This window comes from Molothrus aeneus, chromosome 2 (genome assembly GCF_037042795.1).
Source record: "Molothrus aeneus isolate 106 chromosome 2, BPBGC_Maene_1.0, whole genome shotgun sequence".
Lineage (NCBI taxonomy): Eukaryota > Metazoa > Chordata > Aves > Passeriformes > Icteridae > Molothrus > Molothrus aeneus.
In genome coordinates, this window is record NC_089647.1 from 14,408,899 (window position 1) to 14,426,842 (window position 17,944).

Below are 17,944 nucleotides of genomic sequence, written 5' to 3' on the forward strand. Positions count from 1 at the left end.
GGCTGTATGTTGTTAATGCTAATCGTGATAGGGGTTTTTACCTATGACTGACTCCTACACATTAGCATTAACACTGTACTATGCCTCTTACCAGAATTCACACGGAACAAACTGGTACAGCTGTGGGAGGAGAACAGAAATCATGAATCAGTCAGCGTTATGCTGGGAAAAAACCTCTGCTCTACATGTAAAAAGACAAGTTGTTCTGCATACAGGCATGCTTGCTGGGTATAGAGTCTGGAAAAGCAGTGAAAAAACAGCAGCTTTGTGTATTAGCAAATCCTTACTAGGATGTCAAACATGTAACATTTTGAACACAACCTGTGTTTTACTTTGTCACCTTTTAGCTCTTTTGGTTTTACTTCCTACACAAATATTTCATTTCTTCATTTTTATTAGGAAAGAAAAATGATGGATTAAACTTTTGGTGTGTACAACTTCTATTAATTTCTACAGAATTTAATTATACCTAAGAAAAAAACTGACAGAAAATGTTTCTTTGAGATTCCATTGTCAGTTCTTTAGGAGAAATGGGTCAATGGGTCATTAGGAGAAAATGAAAGTATCATTAGTTTTCTTAAGGATTACCCGTGCATTACAAACTTCAAGAAGTCATAGAAAATTGTAGAGAAACAGGAAAGTATTGTTATATTTATTTTGTGGAAGGTCAAAATAGTTCCTGAATATTCACAGTCACAAAACCTGAGTGACAGAGCCAGTCCTTAAAACTCTCTCTTATCTCTACTTAAATCTGCTTGGGGAATAGTTTAGCTATGAAACATTAATTTGATGGGAGAACAAAAGGGAAAACTAAAAAACTCAAAGTACTCACCATAAATTAAGAAATATGTTTAATGTTTGTCATGTATCAATATGAACACCTCTTTCTGTTAGCAGTGTTCTGCCTGTGAATCCCCAGTACAAAGAATGATCACAGAGCACTCCAGACCACAGAAACTTACAGAAATCAATGGCCTCATAAAAAAGTGTCCCATACAAAGAGTCTCACTGAATGTGATTTTTACACTCAGACAGAACTGCTGCAGGGCATAAGTGTTTTCCAAATCAGTCTCTAGGTTAAGTGGCTCTCCCAGATTGCATACAGTTGGGGGGCCAAAACCACCAAAAAGGAAGAGCCACTTTTACCCCTTCCAAAGTCATAGCCATAACTCTGAGAGGGAACTCCCAAAGTGGTGCAGCATATTTCAGTAAAGAAAAGCATTTCGGTAAAGAAAAGCATACTCCTATTAAATTTCCAGAGAAAATTACTTTAAAAGCAGGAAGAATATCGTGGCAAAAGAGAGGAGAGTCCAGAGACAATCTCATTTCTTGTGTGACACTGAAGCTCAGTTTGATTTCCCTGTCCATTTGAGGCCACATTCAGCAGCATTGGTTTGCTGAAGCAAAGATGATCCTAGAGCACCTATCCTGTATAGACACATGTCAATAGAAGGTGCCCTAAGGAAGAAAACAGATCTTTCCCCTCACCATCCTGATTCTTATTCATGCCATGAAAATCAAGTATTTGTTCACTCACATTTTCTCTCTTTAAAATGTGAGTAACTTGCAAACTTAATGAAATAGATAGCCATTATATATATGGTCAAATGTTAGATCAATTATATGCACTCTTTCTGCACAGCTGGTTCCCCAGAAAAGTGGACATAGTTAGGTTGTGGATATTATATTAGCAGATAATAAAATAATAGGTTTTCTTTTCACTCTGAAAAAATGTTAATGCTGTCCATGACTGGGGTTAAGTCTTGTGAAAAACCACAGCATGATAGCATTACCATTTTCAGATGGTTGGTGTTCTTCAAGAAATACCCACTGTCAACTCTTCCCATCAAACACCTTTATGCTGCCAAGTTCCTGTGTCTGTAAAATCTAAAAAAATAAATGTAGCAAGTTCACTGGGTTCAAACATAACAAAGTACTGTGATGAGTGGAATAGTGCTAGATAAGTTATCAAAAAGCAGTAGAGTATTACTCCTTGACAGAAGTTAAAATTGAAAGGGAAACTTGTTCTGGTTGCTGTCATGAAAGGACTTGATGTGTACTGATGATTGTTTTCATCACTTGCATGTGTTCAATTTCCCAGGGAAGGCCTTTACTGCCTGGTAAGGAAAAAAAAAACATCTCTTTCTGAGTATTTAATTACTTCTGTTATGAAATAAGTCATACTACATCCCCACTGCCTTTTCTATCTCCAAAATCCATGATAACATGAAATACAGAGTATTTCTTCGGAAAAAAATTTCTCAGTTGGTTATATGTGTCAGCTGATACTGCTCAACCTTCCTACTGCCACCTCTTAGGATCAAGACACCATGTAGCTTTAACCTTAATATACGGTTTTCTTTTTTTTTGGATAAAACCAGTAAAGGGAAAAATTAAAAGTTTCAACTCTTTCAAACAAGACGTAGAAGGAGGAACAACTTGAATGTGAGAAGCCATGAAACTACTACTGAGATGTGCAACAAGGAAGAAGGCTTCAGGCCTTTTCCCCTGTCACTACAGAATTCTGGAGTGGGTTGGGTTCAGAGTCCTTAAAGATCAACCTGTTCCGCCCCCCCTGCCACAGGCAGGGACGCTTTCCACTAGATCAGGATGCACCAAGCTCCATCCAATCCATCCTCGAACATTTCCAAGGCTCAGGTACTCACAAGTTCTTTGAACAACACGTTCCAGCGTTGCACCACTTTCACCATAAAAAAAAATCTAATTTATTCCTTATCAGAATCTGGCCAGTATCAGCTTCTGCTCATGTATGTTGGCCTAAGTGACCCCACCCTCCCCTTTCTCCACTTTGCAGCACTGTCCTCCTAGATACTTCCTTACTTTTAGCTGGTTCTGCAGTTCTTTTGCTGAGTAAAAATTGCCTCTTTACACACAGAAATTTAATAAAAAGAAATAGCCAAGAAGGGGACTTGGCTAAATTCTGCAGTCTCTTTTGCCCATCTATCCACCCCTAATCCCTGCAGTTTCCTATAGCATTCAGTATAGAAAATAATATCTACTTTCTTGTCTCTTTTTGAACTGATCAGTGATGGTGTCTTCTGACTATCTCCAATGGAGAAGACTGGGCCAGGCCCCAGGGAGGGCAGGAGAGTGCACAAACATCCAGAATCCACACTCAGTCAGAGCTCTGCCATGCCCATTTTGGTATTTTAGATAACCCCATATCTTTAAGTTTGGTACACAGTGATAGTTGCAGGTGTGTGTCTGAGCACAGCCTCCAAGAGCCAGCCAGGCTGGAGTCACCCTGCAGTTCAGCTGAAGTTTAGAAAACCTAAGTCAAAAAGAGAAAGGAAGCATCACTCTGGCTCAGCTGCTGCTGAGCCTTCTCAGCAGACAATTTCAGCATTTCATGCACCAACAGCCAGTGCTAAAACAAATGGCCTAGAGCTCAGGGTTGTATCTCCCTGCTGCTCTGTGGCTGCCAGGGGCACTGAGCACTGCTTCCATTTGTTCTCATGCTCATTTATGAAATGTTCAGGACTTTTCTAGCAGTGCCACCACTTAATACAGATCAGGCAGGGAGTGCTCAAAACACTATATGAGCCATCTCCCCCAGAAACCACAGATGTTCTTCTCTGCACATGTGGCTCTGAATCCCACATTGGCAGAGCAGACTTCAATCTGCATTCCAGTTTCAAAATGTGCTATGGTAAGAAAGAAATGAACATTTTTGCCCAGTTCTCTTAACTGTTGCTCTACTCTGTGAGGATCCTGGTGCTTTTCAAAGGCATCCTCCAGCTACATCTCTCCTGTCTTCCAGATCCCATGGAAGTCAAGGTGTGAGAAAGCACAGAGTTCTATAGAAGTTTGAGCTTCCACCATTTTATGCACAACCTCCAGGGAAGGGTCTGCTACAGACATCAACGTTTTCAGTATTGTAGTCGCACACTTGCAAAAGTCCCTTTTGTGGGGATTCACCTGTGGGGTGACTCTCCTGCTGCTCCAACCAAAAAAACTCAAACCCCAAACATAACAAACAAAAAAAAAACCCCTCTCCCCAGCCCCATGAAAAAGAACCTGCCAGAAAAATTCTGAAATTCCAGACAGGGTTAAAAAAGGTATATTCCTAAGAGATAACAGCCATCTTACCTTCCTCTGCAGCTGGTGGAATACAGGAGGAATTCTGGATACCCAAAATAGCAAGCAGACATCAGGGGCTTGCTGGGTTGTAGTAAAGAAGCTTAGGATTCAAAACAGACCACCTGGATTGGATCTCAAAATTCAGATGGCAAAATTTCACCAGCTTTGGGTTAATCAAAGATGGCAAGTACTGAATTAAACAACAAACATAAACCAACCAACCAACCAAGCAAAACTAAAAGAAAACCACAACAAACCCAAGAAAACAACACAACAAATTTTTGTGTTTCTTAAGATGAGAAACAATGCCTGCTTCTTCAACAGCACCAGAACAACATGTTCAAAGCCAAAGTACACTCCAGCAAGTCCAATTTAATGGAAATATACAGAATGTGTAAATGCATATGTGTGCATTGAAGGTAAACTTTGAATCCACAATCTTATTTTAAAAAATAAGCATCTGATACCATTATAAACAATATTAATCAAGAGAAAAAAACCCCATCCATTTTCCAAGTAGCCTGAGAAGACATGGGTTATACCTAAATGTATTTTATTGAACTACTACCCTGCTTTCACAAAACTGTGGTGTCAACCGATTAGGAACTATGTGATGCAGTTAATGGTAAAAATAATAATTGGGATGAAATTCGGAGAAAATATTTGCACTTCAAAAAGTAATAAAAATTTCCTCTGGTATAATGAGAACAGTTCTAATGAGTTAGGGATGAAAATACAAAACATTAGAAAACATCATCTAACAAAACCCCCTTGCAAAATTTAACTGAAGTTACCATATTTAAATATCAAACGAAGAAAATGCATAATAAATCTTAGTACACTAGGGATCCAAGTAATGAACTAAATTCTTGGTATTATTCTGGAAAAATTAACAGCACTTGTGCAGCAGAAAGAAATCATTAAACTCCAAGAACTTTCTGGCTTTTACATTGTACTATTTTTGTATTGGTAAAGCAGTGGCAATTATACCTTTACATACTTTTAAGGGTATCTTTTTAAGATACTATTTGTCTCAACTTTTGGTTGCAGTAGGCATCAACATATGGATGGACACATGCAATTACTGTTGCCAAGGTAAGGACAGGGGCAACTTGCAAGTTATTGCAGATAAAAAATTAACTTCCCTCCACCCACCCTTTTTTTCTTTAAGGAAAACTTTAAAGGGGACTGAAACCTTTTGTGTATACCTGTGTCTATACTTATCTATGATTTATGTCACAGAATTCAAATTAATTACCCAAGACATTTTTGTAAGAGGCACAAACCAGCCATGTAAAAATACAGGTTTTATTATGTACATTTAGAGGTTCAACTTAATTTAAATTGATACATGTTTTCCTTCTTCAGTTCCATCTTTTGCCTCAAGACATTGTGCTGCTGTTTCCAAATATTCTTCTTCAGTGACCTGCACAAAGATATCAATTTTGTTATATTTTTAAAAATTATTTCACTCTCCTTGATCCTGAAAACCCTCCCCTCATACTGTCACTGTAACAAGAAAGGACAATCTACAAAGACTATTATCTCCAAAATTAAAAAACCTGAAGAACAAGAATATTCAAACTAACTTCAGGGAAGATGCCATGGGGCATACTCAGAACATATCCATGGCTAACAAGTTTCAGAATACATGAAGTATTTTTTTTTCTGTCTCTTGCCAAACAAGTAAGTAAAATTGTTGATCAAAAGGCTCTACAACAGTTGCTCCTTAATTCTTACAAAGACTTCCTATGTTTAAATATGTCTTGAAAGTGGTTATTTGGTTATATGTGGGTTATAATATCTTATAGTTCCATTTACCTTGAAGTATTTTTTAATTGGATAAATCATATCAACCAAATAATACATGTTTCTTAAATGGCGCAATGCTTTTCAATAACAGACCTCAGAAACAGTGCTACCACATTCTCTAATAAACAAGCAGTTAGATTTCTGATTTCCATTCACCTGTGAATATTTCCATTCCTAAAGATATGTTCTTGAGTATACTACCTACCTCTAATAATTTAAAGTGTCCTCTATCAGAGCATACACCTTTGTATTTGGTAACCTGTACTTCACCTCTAGTGAGACTTACCAGCCTCTTTGATCTTTCCAGCAACTTGTGCCACACAGTGTGGTGAGCCTGTGTGAAATGACATTAAATGATGTTAGCAGAGGTAAAAAATAATCTTATCATAGAATAGATTTGACAAGTGTATAGAAATGACGGCAGAAAACCATAATAATGCCCAGTTCAAATGTTCCGCTTTAACAACTTAAAATTTTGGTGTCCAATTTGCCCATATTCATGTGGGGGACTTGAATAAATGTCTACCCATCACATGCCCCATCCCTGAAGTGTTCATGGCCAGGCTGAATGGAGCTCTGAGCAATCCAGTCCATGGAAGGGGAATTGGAACTGTATGGTTCCCTTCTAACCCAAACCATTTTATGGTTCTATGATTCATTCACTGTGTGGAATCCTTGAGGAATTAATTGGGAAAAAAAGGGAATTATGCTTAGGAAGGGAACACAGACATCAGCTGAGGAACGCTTGAAAACTTCCCCAACTAAGACAACAGTACATGTGCTAGATAACAAGGTCAAAATCATGTAAGTCAACACGAATGGGAATAAAGACTCCTGCCTCCACCTTCAGTTCTTTGCTTAAGACTCATTAGAGCTTGGACATTTTTTGTTGTTGCTACTTTTTACTTTGGTGCCATAAAATTCTTTGAATGGTATATTTATCATGAGCATAAACACAAAGTTCTGCTCTTTTAAGCACTGTCAGTGGCCTAGATGTTAGAAGACTGGCATGCACAACTTAGGCAAGCAGAATGAAATATCCATGCAGAAATTATACAGCCAAAACAACACCTTCCATACTAAAAAATAACATCATGGGCCCTCTCATGCAAACTTTTCTAGTTCTGACTGCACATCCACTACTGTTTCAGGAAAATGAACCCCAAATATCCAACACAGTCACCATCAGGGGCACTCCCTTTCTACAGCTCTCAACTACGAACTCCATTCAGCTACCAACATAGCACTTAACAAAATGGAAACACAGGTAAAATGCTCCAATTTAAAGAAGAAAAACCTGTGCAAAATGGATTACTTACCTTCAAATGGACTGGCAAGGACACACCCTGGAATCTCCTTATCAATTCAGACTGATCAGTCTGAAGATTATGGGCTGCTGTTATCTCATACTGGAAACAGAAACTTGTCCTTGGAATATGAGGACCTTCACTGACATCTACAAAGTCACCAAACCTGGGGAGAACAAAAAAAACAAACCCAGTTTATATGCCAAATATATTTGGAGCAAAATACAAGGAGATTAGGTTTTATTTTTGATTAGTAAATTCCAATCAACAGAAAGAAAATCCACACAAATCCCAAACTAAATCTAAACAAATCTCCAGCTCAGCATTTTGAAGTTTCCTAAACCAAAAGTATAGGTCACACAATTTCCTTAAATTAACTTAGGAAATTTAAACCTCAAGTCTAGGAAAGTCTTTGATGCCATGTTGGCGCTAAAACTGGGATAACTGTCATTCACCAGAAAAACATTTGTCTCCAAGATCACCAGTTTTACACAGTACAGTGTTTACAACCTGCACAGTTATTTCTCTTTCCAGTTCTTGGAAAACTGCAAATCAATTGAGAAAAGACACAGCATAGTAAGGCCAATACTGAGAATGAACCTCTCCCAGAAAGCAATAGGTAAGCCCATTTTCCTCTTTATTGAGCAAATCTGAGTGGGTGGAAGGAAAGAATGACACAACATTGTTCTAAAATTTCAAGAACCACCACTGCAAAGATATCTGTTCCTTTAGATGGATGATGCTCCTTAAGGTAGAACAAAAACAAATTAGGAACTCTTAAGACATCTACACAACTGAATATCCTACAACAGCCTAAGACAGAGAATGGCCTGAGATACAGACAATTATCCTGCCTCCAGACTAAGAACTCTGTATCTTACACTGTATCCCCAGGATGCTGTTCTATTCTCATCTCCACCACTACAAAATAGTGGATTGCAAGTTAGGAAAATCTTGACAACTTTGAAAGAAAAATCCATTATGCAATGCTAACTCTTGTTTTCAAACCAGTATTTGGGTTGTATTTTATTCAGTCTGTCAAGCTCTAGAGATTTATTTAGTTTTCATGTAAAAGCACTGAAAACAGTAAGACTTCTCTGGCACTTAACCACCCTTAACATAACAAGAAATAGAAACATAGTATCACAAAGTATCACAAAATAATAGTTACATTTAAAAAACCAAGCAAACAAACCGCACCAACTTAAGACAGACCACAGGCAGTAATGAAAACAAATGATCTTTAAATTTAAAACCATCCCAAGTAACTTGCTCTTCTCACTTGCAGAGAGTACTTGCAATATACTTAAATGTTCCAGTGAATCATTACAGAATGGGAGTTCAGTTTTGCTTACCTATATAATGGTACAATTCCTTCCATATTCTCAGCAGCTTTTCTTTCTATCATCTCCATTTTGTATCTGGACAAGAAAAAAAATTATTTTAAAAATCCTCACCTTTAACACCTTGCTCTTACAAGAGCACTTCAGAAACTAATTTAATTCATTTAAAATTCCTAAAAAATCATGCTTCCATTTATGTGAGCTTTGAGACTGGTTTAAATTCCTAATGAGAACACATATTGACATGCTTCATTAACAGACCTGTTAGTTAACCTCAGTTCATGGAAAAATTACAGAGATTTTACTGAGCACAACTGAAAGGCACTTTAAAAATAGTGCAATCATCATGGCACAGCCAACATGGGATCCTGAGACAGGATGTTTGGGAATGGTTTAATGTTGTGCTCGGAGGTGGTTCAAACTGGACACTAGGAAGCATTTCCTTAGGAGACAGTGTTCAAACACTGAACAGGCTTCTTGGAGAGGTAGTCAATGCCCCAAGCCTGTCACTGATTAAGAGGCATCTGGGCAATGCCTTTAATAACTTGCTGTAAGTTGTCAGCCCCACATCAGTCAGCCAGCTGAACTAGGGGGTTGTTGTAGGTCCCTTCCCATTGGAACATCTATTCCAGTCTATTCTGCGCATATTTTATAGGAGGGCTACACTCCCACACCACAGTTTTATCCAGAAAGATACAATGGACCTACTACTACAAATAAGAGTTTTTCAGGTCACCTGTAAGACTAGAAGACACCATGACACCACCTGAACTGACCTGATGCAATGTGCAGCCATTAACAGCTGGCTGCCTGCAATACAGGGAAGTGTTCTCTGGGCTTTCCATACACAAAATCTAAAGGGACCATCAAAAGTCAGCTCCCACCTGCTGTCAAGGCAGCCAACAAAGTGGAGATGATGATCCATATGTCACATTAAAATGACCTTCAGCATTAAGCTAAAACATTTGCTATTTTGCAACTTTAGCTTCACTGTAGTTTAATTTTGGTTCACAAAATGATAAATTATTTCTCATTTTCCCCTGCATCTCTCCATGATGAAAAAGCTGTGGACCAGAAACATGGCTGAGGTATTCTTTTCAGCAAAGAAGACAGGAGGTTTTGAACAAACCTTTTTTTTAAAGCACAGACCAAAGTATTTTACCCATTTTCCCCTGCACAATTCAAAAACTGCATTTCATTAAATCTTCATTTGAAGATACCAGGACATGAAAAATAGACATTTCTTTAAATATGGAACTCCTTCAGAAAAGGCCACCATGTCAAGGCTAAGCACCAGAGTTTCAACTTAATAGTAGTGGAATCTTGAAGCTCACTAGTGAACAAAAGTAGTCTCAGTCTTTCAGTTTGTCACGAAAATACATCCAGTGAAGGTGCCTGGTGCTGGCCTCTGAAGAGAACAAGAACTAAGTAAATTGGTGTGAGTAAGTTGGTGGGAAGAGAATGGAGGCAAGCTCATTTACAGCAGTGGGAGAAGCACCTTCTTACTTCACATCTTATTTTAGATTTATAAAACCAAGCAGAGATTTGACTTGATTTCTAATTGCCTCTTTGAAAGAAAGGCAAATTCAGACACTCACTTATTATGCTGAAACATTTCACGTGCTACTTTTGCTTCAACATGCAGTGTTTCAAATGGCAGGTCTTGATGGATTAGCTTTTTGGCATCCCTTGTAAGAGAACAGAAGTTGTCCTAATAAAAGAACATAAAAACTGTAACCACCTTTTCACAGCTGTAGTGAACAGATAAAGCACAACAAATACTAAAAATTAGTCAAAGCAACAAAGATCATCTACTTTAAACCCTAAACATAGCAATTTTACTGTAGGAGTGTCTTACTATTATCATAAGAGCACTACAGATCATCAGTTTTTTAATGGACAGACTCCATGCCCAGTCATTTCAATGAGAAATAGGCATTTTCCATCAGAAACAATATCTATTAATTAAACTGCACATGTAGGCAGTTTAATAGTAGGTTTTCCCTACATGGCACTACATACACAGTCTTGCTACTGTTGAATACTCATCTATAACTCTTGTTTCCCAGAGTAGAGTCTTTACTTATAAATAAGCTCTATTATGATAGATCAAAGTGAAAAAAAGGTACTGAATATTTAATAAATAAAAATTTATCACCTTGGCCCAGAATCTGAGGTTCTGTGTAATTCAGATTTACTCGTGAATAAGAAATTGTTATGAGGTGGAATTACATTTAAAATGTCATGTAGAAAATATTTCTAACCAAATTACTTCAGCCACAAGATCATATTGAAGAAAAATTCTGCATTGTACCAATATTGCTTTGCTAGCCATACACCCCTCTGCTGCTTTTTGGGCACAAGAACAAGAATGGGCTCCAGATGGGTAAAATATTTGTGATCACAAATGGTTCTGAGATTTAGAGCATTCACATTATTAGATTTACTGCAGAGCATGAAACATAAGCAAGCTATTAAGGAAAGCTGCAGCTGAATGTGCTTACAGATTTTATTCAACAACAAACTGATTCTGCTGTAAATCACCAGAAAATATGCCTTATACACACTTTTATTTTCAGAAACTCTACTCACACAAATACTGTGGCTGCATCCACATTACCAGGCAAGAGCAGCTCAGGAGGAACAGACCTGTACAGTAACAAATATGGCACTGAGGTCCCAACAGCCCCATCAACTGTTTCTGAACTTGTACTTCAGACTAGAATTTTCTCTAACTCCACAGACCTAAAGCCTGAAAGTATGTGGATGACAGCACAAAGTTTATTTTTGTCTGAAAGGAAATGTCAGAGCACTCTGCCATAGCACCAGTGTGTGGCAAATGCAGAGATCAGCTCCCAAAGACTACTCCAAATGTGCACTAACAAAAAGGGAAACAAAGCTCTGTCTCTTCTCCCCTATCAAAAAAGAACAACTGGACAAGGACACAAACTCTAGAACTCCAGGGTTTATGCCTGAAAAGTGCTTACGTTTGTTGGTTTCCAGTCATTCAGTTTACTGTCCAAAACCACATCATAACAGAAAGCTCCAGAGATCACTGCAATTCCAATCCAAAGACAAAAATATTAATGTTTGAAACAAAATACGCATTTCACCATCATACCATATTCTTACAACAAAATAAATTAGAAGAAAAACAGAATTACTTCTAGAAATTCATCACAAAAGTTTTCAGCTCTGATTATACTATAAAATGACAGATTGAACTTGTGTTATTTTAATTTCACTTCACTGAATGAGAAAGTAATTTGAAAGGAGTTTTAATGTAACATCAGTATAAGAGAATCCCAATAAAGAGCAGAAAAAATAAACTGCTTCACAAAACTGCATCTAACACTGCAAAAAAACCCAAAACCACTCACTTTAAAAATACTTCACTGTTTTTCCATTGTATGCCTGATACAATAAATGTGAGCTATTAAATTATAAAGAGGAATTTTTTGCATAGAGAAATCAGACAATATTAGAGCTGTTAATCCATGACACAAGCAATGCACAGATTTCTGGTAAAGGCAACACAAATTTATCTGACAGTTTTTAGAACACTCTTTTGTGTATATTGAGTTATGGCTATTTAGAAATCCAATCTATGAACCCAGTAAGAGCACACTATTTCTATACATGCAGTATAATGATATAGCTGAGTATATCCAAGATTATTCCAAATTCTGGTAGAACTGAAATATTTACCTGTACTTATCAATCACAACAAATGCTAAAATTGCTAAAAAGAGAAGCAGCTATAGCACTCCGCATGGCCAGCAACCAACCTTCTCATACACTAAATGCATAATTATGCAGGTTTGGTTATTGAAACAAACTATTCTATTGTGCATTTTCTCACTTTTCTAAATCTTAAATCAGACCACAGATGAGCAGAAGTTGTTACTAAGCTTGTTTGTACCTCAGTAATCTTCCAGTTTGGTGTAGACATTATCATTTTTAGAAACTCAAGTGATGGACAAGGTTATGCGGTTATTAGAGCAAATTCCACAGAAACATGTCTCATCACATCCAGAAACCTTGCTCATGTCACTTCACAATACAGAGGTTTAGTTACTAATTTCAGCTATGAAATCCTGAGTGGTCTGAAACCCAGTGGCCACACTGACCTATTTTCTGAACATTGATAACAAAATTGTTTTCAGTGTGGTTATTATAAATTAAAGGCAACTACAACAGCATGTAATACACATATCAATGTGTACCATCAATCATTGGAAGTAATTTTTTTCTAGGTTTGGTTATTAAGCACTCACTTGAGAAGCAGCAAAAGATAATCAATATAAAACACTTTTATCACCTGGCACTTCTGGAGCTTTAACTAAGTTGACTGAGTATTCATCCTTGAATGCTCTCTTTAGCACACACGCCATGATCATGGCACAGGAACGCCAATATGCCTGCAAAGAGAATTTCAGAACAGGAATTTAACGCCTAGAAGCTAATTAGTCCAAAAAAATCTCCCAAAACTTAACTGGATGATGCACAAACCTAGCTGCCAACCCAAGCATTCCACCCCTGAAGTGTTCAAGGCCAGGCTGGACAGGGCTATGAGCGACCTGGTCTAATGGAAGGCATCCCTGCCCATGGCAGGGGGTGGAACTGGATGAGCTTCTAATGTCCCTTCCAACCCAAGCTTTTCCATGATTCTATGATTCCTTTCTTTAGCATTTAAACTTCTCTTCAGAGATGATTCTCCAAACAGAATCAAATCTAAAAAAACCCCTGCAATTAGAATGCAAGCCAGATGTAACCCTGGAGATATTTAAATCTGAAATCCCAGAATAATACAAGAGTTGAAAGGAAAGCCAACAATTCACCACCTAGCCCACACACTAGTCCAGCTAATGATAACCATGGTGCACCATTAAAAAGACATTAAAAATGTCTGAACTTTAATGACAACAAAGTTCAAGAAAGCAGACAGGCATGGAGCTGAAAGGTGCACACAGAATCAAGAGGTCATAATTAGGGCCACCTGCAATGAGACAAGGTACAGAGAACCAGGGTCACCTACAATGGAACAAGATAATAACTTACCTTGTTTACTTCCTCTGGATCTTCATCTTTGAAGGTAAGGAACTGAATTTCACATGATTTGGTCAGGGGTCTGTACATGTCCCAGATTTCACCATCCACAAAAGCCAGAACAGAGTTCTTGCAATGCCATTCGCTTAAATCTAAAGAAAATTTAAAAACCCCTAAAGTATTAGTTAGTTAATAACCATATTTTTCAGGATCAGCAGTTCAGACTGCTGCATTTCTAACAACTGCAATTTTCATATTTGTAAATGACCTGGAAGGATGAACTGTGAAATAAGCCTCCAAAAATTAACTGTTTCTATTTCAATTCGCAGCACTACATTAACCATGAGGGGCTAGTTCAGAAGTGCATCCACTTACGCATGGCACAGTTATACGGCGTGGACAGAGCCTTGTTCATGACAAACACACTGCCAGGGTGCGGCTTCCCGGTGTATTTCACTTCAATCTTCTCAATCCGTGGGTGAAGAGACAATTGTCTCTCTTTCTCTTTGGTGAAGAGCTCATTTCGCATCCGAACCACCTCATCAGGCGTCAGCCGAGGAACAGCTGGTGTGGAGATGTACCCTGGGCACAGGAGAGACACTGAGTAAGCAATAATCCCACAGCAAGCAATCCTGGGGTGAGTCCAGCAGAGCATCCCTGTAATGAGGAAAGCCTGAGGGAACTGGGGCTGTTCAGCCTCAAGAAGGGATGATTGAGGCGGGACCTCATCAGTGTCTGCCAGTGTCTGCAGGGAATGGTCACAGCATGGACCAAGCTCTGCCCAGCAACAGGACAAGAAGCAAGGGGCAGAAACAGATGCACAGAAGTTCCACATGAACATGAAGAACTTTCCTGCACTGAAAGAGATTGCCCGGAGAGGGTGTGGAGTCTCCCTAACTGGAAATATTTCAGAACCACCTGGATGCAATCCTGTGCCATGTGCTCTGGGATGATCCTACTTGAGCAGAGAGGTTGGACCAGATGACCCACTGTGGTCCATTCCAACCTCAACCATTCTGTGACCCATTCTGAGTTTTCAAAGCCTCTTTATAAGGTTTTGGGTTCTACAACACTACTGATCACCCACTTCAATATTGCGTGTCTCAATACATACAAGGTAGCACTTCTGCAGCTCAAGCACGATGGGACCCTGCACTGCCTGCCCAAAATCACAAGAGGAGACTCTGAGGCAACAAAAGGGGTCAAAAAGATGATGAGGGGTCTCAAGCATCTCTCTTGTGAGGAGGGACTGTGGGATCTGGGCCTGTTTAGTTTGGAGAGGAGAAGACTGAAAAGAAATCTCATTAATGCACATAAATATCTCAAAGGTGGGTGCCAAGAGGTTGGTGCCAGACTCCTTTCAGTGGTGACCAGCAATAAGATGAGAAGCAACGGCCATAAACTAAAACACAAGAAGTTTCACTTCAACATGAGGAAGAAATTCTTTCCTTGGAGAGGGGCAGAGCACTGGAATAAGCTGCCCTGGGAGGGTGTGGAGTATCTCCCTGGAGACATTCCTGGAGACAAATCCACCTGGACATGTTCCTGTGTCACCTGCTCGTGGTGACCCTGCCCTGGCAGGACTGGATGATCTCCAGAAGTCTCTTCTAACCCTAACTACTTGGTCCTATGCAAAGGTTAATGTCGCTCCCTGGCTGCAAAGGCCCTCCCCTCACACAGGCCAACTCCCCCGCGGCCTAAAAAGGCCCCTTCAGCCCCTGAAAGCACGGCCACAGTACGAGCCCGAGCTCGGCGCGGCCCCGCACTCCCGGCTCCCTCCCGCAGTCCCGGCTCCCTCCGGCACTCACGCTTCCCGGCCCGCAGCCCGCGGGCGGCCCACGGCGCGGCCATGCTCCCGCAGCAGCCCCGGTGCCTCCTGCCCGGGCTCCGCCAGGAACACCGGCCGCAGCCGCGCCGTTCCGCCGCTGTGCCGAGCGCGGCCGCCGGGCGGCGGGAGCCTCCTGGTCCCGGTGCCACCGCCGCAACTCCGAGCCACAGAGTGTATTCTGACTTGGAAGGGCCCCGCAGCGATCATCGGACAATCTCATCCCGGTGGGTGAGAGGCTGGACATGCCCCAGCCATGGGCTGTGGGAGCCCCCCGTGTGCTGGGCTCATCCAGAGCCCCGTGGGCAGCAGGGCAGGGAGGGGATTCTGCCCCTCTGCCCCCTCTGCTGAGACCCCACCTGCAGGGCTGCATCAGCTCTGGGCTCCAGCACAGCAAGGACAGGGACCTGCTGGAGCCAGGCCAGAGCAGGCACCAAGGGGATCACAGGGATAGAGCAGCTCTGCTGGGAGGAAAGGCTGAAAGAACTGGGACTGTTCAGGCTGGAAAAGAGAAAGCTTTAGGGTGTCCTAGGTGTGGCCTTCCAGCACCTGAAGAAAACTTACAGAAAAGAGAGGCAAGGCAATTTACCAGAGCTTGTAGTGACAGAAGAAGGAAAAATGGCCTGAATTGAAGGAGACTAGGTTTAGATTAGATATAAGGAAAACATTCTGCCCTGTGAGGGTGGTGAGGCCCTGGTACAGGTTGCTTAGAGAAGCTGTGGCTGCCTCATCCCTGGAATTGTTCATAGCCAGGTTGGATGGGGCTTGGAGGAACCTGGTTTAGTGAATGGTGTCCCTGTCCATGGCAAGGGGTTGAAACTAGATGACCTTCAAGGTCCTTTCCAACCCAAACCATTCTATGAATCTATGACTGTGATTGCAGTCCAGCTCCTGGCCCTGCACAGGACAATCCCAAGAATCCCACCACCATGTGCCTGAGACAGAGCTTGTGGATTCACACCATGTTTGCCCAGAGAAATTCTCTCTCACTGGAGATATTCCACAACCATCTGGACATAATCCTGTGCCATGTGCTCTGGGATGACCTTGCTTAAGCGGGAGGTTGGACCAGGGAGATCTCCCAATTCCAGTCAGTGATTCTGAGAGCATTGTCCAAACACTGTGTGAGCTCTAACAGTCTGGGTGCTGTTTCCAGTGCTCTGGAGAGTAGTTCTGAGCATTACTCTAGGCAGCAACATGATCCCAGAATGTTGTACCTCCACCACTGGCCGTCTGCTCCCCTTCGCTAACACTGCCCACCTGCACTGGGTTTGCATGGCTAGGCTTTGGGAAGATGGGGCACTTTCAGTTTGAAACCAGGCAGAAACACCAGTTTCGTGTACTGGTTTTGGTTTGCTAATTTGAGATTTTTCGGCCAATCCACTAATTAGTGTGGTGGGTTCAGTGCTGGCCAATCACTAGTGTACTCACTAGAATGTACTTACTCGTCTCCTTCTGTGAGGTAGGATTAAAAGAAAGGCAAAGCGGGCTCAAAACTTGAAAAGGGTATAAAGAAGAATTTATTAACAGTAACTAAAAGAAAGAGTAATAAGAAACAGAACAAAACCTTCAGGACACTTCTCCTCCCGCTACAACCTTTTATTTCCCACTGACACTGTAAAGAGACATACTTAAAATTTTCAGTCAGTTTGCCACCTCTAGAATAGCCTTTCTTCAGTTCATTTAGGGAGAGAAATCCCTGTTGTTAATGTTGTGGAGACTTCTCTACAAGAAAAGAATTCTCTCATGGCTCTCAATTTCTATGAATAGCAGCCACCCGGGGAAATCTGCAGTCGTGAAATCACTCCCGTGTTCCACAAGCTTTTCCTACATCTGCATTTATGGGCCATGTCAACTTCTGGGGTACTGATTTAAAGGTGAGCTGTTCAAGAGCAAAGGTTCTCATTATCTATCTCTGAAATCATCTTCATCTCTAGGAAAAGAGATCTTCTCCTCCTGGGAGTGCAGGATCTTCATCACTATTCTCTCTTTCTCTGTTCAAACTTCTTATAGCATCACAGCTACTTTAACATCTACTTACTTTAGCATAGGGGCCTTTGCTTGATATCTACAATTTGAACACTTTCATCTCCCCATACCTTCATGCATTATAGGGAATAAAGAGTCCTTCTACAAGAGGATTTCAGCTTAAAACTAAAGGCATCTCCTCATCCTTCCCATCTGGGACTTGACTCCTTCTTCACTGACATTGGTGTCTTCATGTTGTTTCTTTACGTGTCTGCACTTTGGTCTTGTTCTCTCACTTGAGGGAGGACTGAAGCACTGCAAGAGTTAATATCTTACCCAGGGCCTGTAGATGGTCACTAACCAGGCTGGGCTCAGTTGCTTGTGGCAGGAGCTGTGGCTGGGGCTGGGGAGCGACTGCGATCTCAGCAGCCAACACACCTGGACTTCTCCTTTTCCCTGCCTGGCAGCCAAAAGCAGGGTCCCAGCGGGTGCCCCACTCTCAGAATCTCTGCTGGTCAGAGTGACCCCGAGATGCCTCT

The 17,944-nt window shown here is 40.7% G+C and overlaps 1 protein-coding gene across 1 annotated transcript; it reads right to left on the reverse strand.

The window, feature by feature from the left end:
* Positions 1-5,395: 5,395 nt before the first annotated feature.
* On the reverse strand, positions 5,396-15,520 carry MRPL39 (mitochondrial ribosomal protein L39). The gene is made up of 10 exons (XM_066568511.1): positions 15,421-15,520; positions 13,988-14,194; positions 13,625-13,764; positions 12,885-12,984; positions 11,551-11,618; positions 10,162-10,274; positions 8,576-8,641; positions 7,233-7,386; positions 6,200-6,247; positions 5,396-5,527 (listed from the first exon to the last, which is right to left on the reverse strand). The coding sequence occupies exons 1-10, from the start codon at positions 15,461-15,463 to the stop codon at positions 5,441-5,443; spliced, it is 1,026 nt and encodes a 341-aa protein (XP_066424608.1). The 5' UTR covers positions 15,464-15,520; the 3' UTR covers positions 5,396-5,440.
* Positions 15,521-17,944: the final 2,424 nt, after the last annotated feature.